General features: G+C 43.2%; 1 protein-coding gene across 1 annotated transcript in view; it reads left to right on the forward strand.

Annotated features, from left to right (window-relative positions):
- USP6NL (USP6 N-terminal like) overlaps window positions 1-4,968 on the forward strand; it is a 751,219-nt gene extending 746,251 nt beyond the window's left edge. Inside the window, exon 15 of the mRNA XM_069229194.1 lies at window positions 4,404-4,968. Coding sequence (XP_069085295.1) covers window positions 4,404-4,486 — 83 coding nt within the window. The 3' untranslated portion in view covers window positions 4,487-4,968. The remainder of the gene's footprint in view (window positions 1-4,403) is intronic.
- The last annotated feature ends 1,032 nt before the right edge of the window (window positions 4,969-6,000 follow it).

Consider the following 6,000-nt stretch of genomic DNA (forward strand, 5'->3'; position numbering starts at 1 on the left):
TTACGATGTAAAAAATGGCTGAGTAGCCTTGGATGGTCTGTGTAACTGAAATATTCTGAGGTCAAAGTAAAAAATTGAAAGAACAGCAGTAGTGCTAACTTTAAACCTCTTGTTAGGTCTATAACCAGCGAGACTGAAAAACAAACAATCTACAAACCTAATTTTATTATGTACCTAATCATTTAAATTAGCATAGTCTGACTGGTAGCAAACAGAAGACAGTGGGAATGAGAAGTATGCATATATAGGAGCAAACCTTACTCAGATATAGCAGTAGGATTCTGAAAAGTGTGTGTGCACTGTGGTGCAAGTATGCAGTGCCTCGAATTGCTGAGGAATCTAACTCGGGTGCAGGCTGGAATGGTGGTGTTTGAGCACAGTGGCTGCACCCAGAGGCCCAAATGCTACCTGTACAGGTCCAAACAGAATAATTCCCTTTACTTCCTACCCTTCACCCGGTTTGCCATGGAAAATTAGATTATAGAGGTCTTGGGGGTCGGTTCAATGCAAAACCTGCAAACGCAAGGGGAGTCCCCAAGACAAGATGGCAAGCTGTGCTTTTTCCTGTATGGCCCCAGCTAAATCTCCTATTGTGAAGCTTGTCCTGTGTGTAACCTCATAGGTAGAGCTGTTTCTGATAATGCCCGTCACCTGGCTCGTAGATGATGTTCAGGGAGTGTGCAGGACTTTTGCTTTCACAACAATGTAGATGCAGATAAGAGACCTGTAGGTTTTTGCCAAATCATACAGCGCTACCTCTGTAAACAGCAAACATTCAGTCAGCTTTAGAGCTATGAACAATCCTGCTGTCACACCAATGGTGTAATACAGGCCCCTGTGGTGCGGGGGGCCCTAAGCACAGTACCCTATGCGTGGACGGCAGGGTCCCTGACTGGGTGCAAGGGAGAGGGGGTCCCCTCAAGGTACTTTGCAGGTGGGTCCCCTCAGATTTCTTTACGCCAGTGTGTCACACTGCTCCTACACATGCTTATTCATCTGCTGCTGTTAGATGGGAAAATGCCACTAATGTTCGGGGAACAAATCCTCTATTACACCACTAGATCCAGTTTCCTGGGCACCAGGGAACTTGGGGGCTACCCCGCTCCATTCACTGGAGTGTCCCCCACTGGTGTCCTGGGACCTCAGCACTAGGGGACCCAAAACTGGATAACCAAGTACTCCTCTCCAGCACTTGACTTTCTCAGATTAGCGAGGCAGAGCAGTGCAAGGCTTACTCAAGGAGGTGAGGTGAGTTTAGACGTTCAGAATGCAGGGTACACTGTACTACCAGCTAATAAGATCAATGTCCAGTCAGTGCTTTACTTTTGAAAAAGAAAAGTCTTTAATACACATGAGAGAAATACACTACACATAAAACTAGGATAAACAGTTAAGACCAGACATCTCTACTACCCTCTGGGCCAGAGTTCTGACCCCAAACAGTATTATAGTGCCTAGACACTAAACACTATACAAATACAGTTATCATGTAGACACACAATTATCATAGCATATTACAGACCATGTAGCACAGAGTTGCCCTCATTTGCTAGAGCCATGATGCCATTCCTTGTATAGCAATGGTGTAGTTTCAGCATATGATGTGAAGTCAAAGGTTCCAGATCAGCCCCAGAACCCACCACCCAAAGAACAGAAGTAGCCTCCCATCCTTAGCAAGGACACCACTTTGGTGGTGTCAGGGATCTGATCACAGGTGCCTGATGTCTTGGCACAGTTTACGGAGTCCGACTTGACCAGTAGCCACTGGCTAGCTGTAGGAGGGTATTAGGTGGCCAGAGTGCCAGTACACCCTGGTACCCCCATGTTCAAAAAGAGAAAGGTACCACAGGACACTCTTCCCCAGCTACAGATTGTAACTGGAAGTATCACAGGCTACAACAGCACAGGGAAGGGGTCTGGGCAAAGAATTGGTGGAATCAAGCTTCCCCGTCTCCCTCTGTCTCTGTTGATGTGCTGCATGCTTCCTTATCTTGAGCAGCTGTTTGCAATTTCCTTGTCTTCCAAGCTGATGCCTCGCAAACAGCTGATCCTCTGCTTCTGCATTCAGACTGATTATTGATCCTTTTGCTTTTTCACAATTGGCAAATTCCTTCTGAGCAGAATCCGTCCATCACAGAGAAACCGTCCATCACAGAGAAAACTCTCAAGTTCAGACGCGATGAGCAAGCTTCCTTGCCTTTACACTGCAGGCCCATAGCTGTCTTCTGTAGATGTTTTTTAGAACCAAAGACCAGTCTTGAACAACCACTGACCACTCATGCCAGACTTTTATCACCTCTGATTGATAGGCTGATCTAATCAGAGAGTCTGGTGCTTTTGTATCCTGGGTGCCCCTCCATTCATGAGACCTATCTCTGTCATGCTCACTGCGTGTCTAAGACATATATAGGATGAGTTACTGGGCTTCAGGACAGGCTCAGGGTATCAGCCTGGGCTATTCTCATAAGAGGAATTTCAATTAACTCCAGACCAAGAGGCACAGACCATCATCCCTCCTAGCAGAGTTAGGACAGCTAAGCACAGATAAGAGCAAGTGTCTACCCCAGCCCACCAAGCTTCTCCAAGGAACAGGGAGGGGGACAGGGAGCTGGAATGTCAAGCAGAACAGCTGAGCTCACATTGAACACAATGCCTCACCTCACCACTCTCCCCTAGGGAACATAGTGGCTCTCAGACACACATTCCAGGTAGACAAAGGCAACATGACAACAGGCAAATAAGACTGCACATACTTGATCAGGAGGGTGGCTAGTACCCCTCCCCCCACCAAGGGTACAAGGATATAGGTATCCCTGACTATAGATTTATTGCTTCTACCACTGCGTTGGTAGAGAGGGCAGTAGTAACTCTCTGTGAAATCGGGATGCACTATGAATGCTGCACTCGACCTCACAGCTAAGCTCTTGGGTCTCAGTTCATGTAAACAGGGAGATCCTCAGTGGACATACATATTTGTCATGTTCACTGAGGTAGGGATCCAGAAACCATACAGTAACTTTTAATACACTTGCCTGTAGATCACCATAAGGCAGGGGAGCACGCTCTCCAGAGACATGCAGAAGACTTACCATCCCAACACACACGTAAACATAATGAGAGATTGAGTCCATCTTACACTTAATTTTAAGATGGACCCCTCTGTGTCTCTTACTTAAAAAAGATATGCTCTCATGCAATTTTGGGTTGGAATGCCATGAATCGAAGGAGAGCAGTTTTGCCGGCTCTACCTGCACATGAACAGGATTCATTTTGGTAAGAGACTTGTAGAGCAGGACACCTTAACTTCTAGGTGATGAATGTCACCTGTGGCACATGAATACCTGAAATATTCTGGCATACATGTTCAGAATGTTATGTAATTCATGTCTGCACTTTTGGGATCCCCCGATCATAGTGCGCTCCAGACTGTAGGAGTAAGCAAAGATAATGTTATATTTTCCCTTTCTGTGACATTAAAATGAATGATCCAGTGGATCTTTTAAAAATAGATTAAAAGAGATACAGTGTATGGACAAAGAATGGGAAGGAGTATCTTTTATTTATGTGTGTATAACTGTTCATTTTTTTTTAAGTGTATTGGCAGTTGAAATAGTACAGACCAGAAGAAGATATAAGGTGATAAAATCACTAATCAACAGTCCTCAAAAGGCCTGTGTCCGATATGTGTAATTAATCTGTTTGGAGTGGATGACCATTCCAAAGAAACAAGCAAATCTACATTTGGTAAGAGATTACAGTCAAAAGGAAATGTTCCCCAGGTTTATTAGTCTGGGTAGAGGTTGTATCTCCAGGGGTCCCAGAACTTACTTCTTTACGAGGACATCCCTTTGCCTTTTAGGTGAGGAGCTCAAGAAACAGACATTTGTTTGTGCCCGGTATTCACACAGAATGGAAACCGCATGGAGTTACTAGAATTGAGCAAGGCAGAATTTGACATGTAGAACATCCTTGGGCAGGGGCATGAGGAAGTCCTGCCATTCGTCTTCATTTGGCTCGGCCATGTCACCCTCACATACCTCTTCCTTAGATGAAAATCAGTCAAGGGGCGTAATGACCAGGGACTTTGTGACCTCGCTTCCACCACGATCTCCACTTCAAGTGTGTTGAAATCTTCAGTGTTCTTGCCTCATGAAGTAGGGAAAATTGGTATGACATAACTGGAGATGGAGGAATAACTTAGCTTTGTGAAGATTAAAATAGTGGATCACATTTGATATGGTCGGATCCTACTTAACCCCAGGTAACTGGGTTGGGATTTCTTCTCATTTTCGGTAGCTACTAAACATAACTGATGTTACTCCTAGATCTAAAAGTCTGTTTGAATGTAATGTGAATAGACATTATTTGCCTCATAACTGAATGCATTTCTGTTTCTGTTACAGGCTGGGCTGAAATAAAGATATCCATTTTGAAGCACATTTCCAAGATGTTGAAGTCAGTCGCTAAGTACTTAGAAAGTTTCTAATTAGATGAGTTACCTTCTATTGTAAATTGATATTATTTTTGTACCTGTAGAATTAATACACATACACTATATATTTTTGCACGATATAGAAATTAACACATTATTGAAAGTAGTAGGATCTAAATATGTAAAACAAGTGAATGCGCTATAATTTCACAGTTTCTTTGAACTGGGTTATAAGGACTGATCAGTACTCTGTATCTCCAAAACGTATTAGGAGACAAAATATAATGAAAGTGTGTGCTGACTTTTCCACGTAGCTTTCCTATGGCTGCAAGGTTGTTTACAAAGCTTTTTTCACAGCAATTTCCATCTGTAATTTATAAGGGAAACGTTTTATCTTAACGCTTACTTTGAAATATAATTTACTTTGTGAAGTTTGATTAAAACAAAATAGTTTGCTAGAGCGTGACGACAATACTGGTTATGTTTTTTCTTGATTTTTGTATTGACTCAGCCTGTGAATAAATTATTTGAGAATTTGTGCAATTGAGTACTCAAACAAAATAGCTACATAGGTAATATGTAACATCCACCAGCGCTCTCAAATATTATGTATCAGTTCGATAAGGTTGTGAAAATGGAACGTGCCGAATACAGTACAAAAATTATATAATTTAAAAAATGCTTAAGCATTGTCATTCCTGCGGATGCTTAACTCTAGGCGTGTTCGTTGCAGTATGGTTTGAGCGTAGAATGGTATATATCTTATTAATTTATGAATAACTGTGCTACCTGTTTCTACGTTATGCTATACGGCAGACTGCAAGACAGGATATTGGTAGAAAGCACAGAGCTGTGAGAAAGCCCATAACACAGACGCACGCACATGCATAAAGACATTCTCACGATCTCTTTAACACATTCTCACCCACATGCACACAACGTACATATAGAAACAGTTTTTCACTTAACATAGGTGTCAGATTGTCACATTCCAGCCCCCGGAGCTTAACTTCTAATTATACTAATAATGCATAAAAAATGGTCCAAAAAGGAGGGTGGAACCTGCCACTTACAATGGGGCCTCCCCAGTGTTCTTGACTCTTATTTTGCCACCTCCGATGCCAGGAGTCGCAGTGGGCAAGCCAGGGGTCGTAGCTGCGACCCCTAAATGACGTCCATGACTTTACTCCTACTTTTGGGCTAATATGCTTCAAAATAGACTACTCGGCGCATGGTACAGCCATAGCATTCTCCTGCTGAATGGATGTGGCTGATTTGGTACACTTACCCTTCAACCAGCACTTTGATTTTACACAAACCCTGTGACTTAAGTGGCATAACTTTGATTACAGCACCCCCAACCTCCGCTCGCACACACACTGACAAATGCCCCAGCACCAGTGCATGGAGAATATTTTAAAACAGAGTTAAAAGGTTCCTGCGGATCTGCACAGATCGCCAACTCTGACTATTGGAGCAAATTCTATCCCACTTCTTTGGCATAACATACAGCAGCAGTATGTGCTCTTGCCCGTAAAAAGATGCACAGACTCTGCTCACATCACCAA

The sequence above is a fragment of the Pleurodeles waltl genome, chromosome 4_1 (genome assembly GCF_031143425.1).
Source record: "Pleurodeles waltl isolate 20211129_DDA chromosome 4_1, aPleWal1.hap1.20221129, whole genome shotgun sequence".
In the NCBI taxonomy this organism is placed as follows: Eukaryota; Metazoa; Chordata; class Amphibia; order Caudata; family Salamandridae; genus Pleurodeles; species Pleurodeles waltl.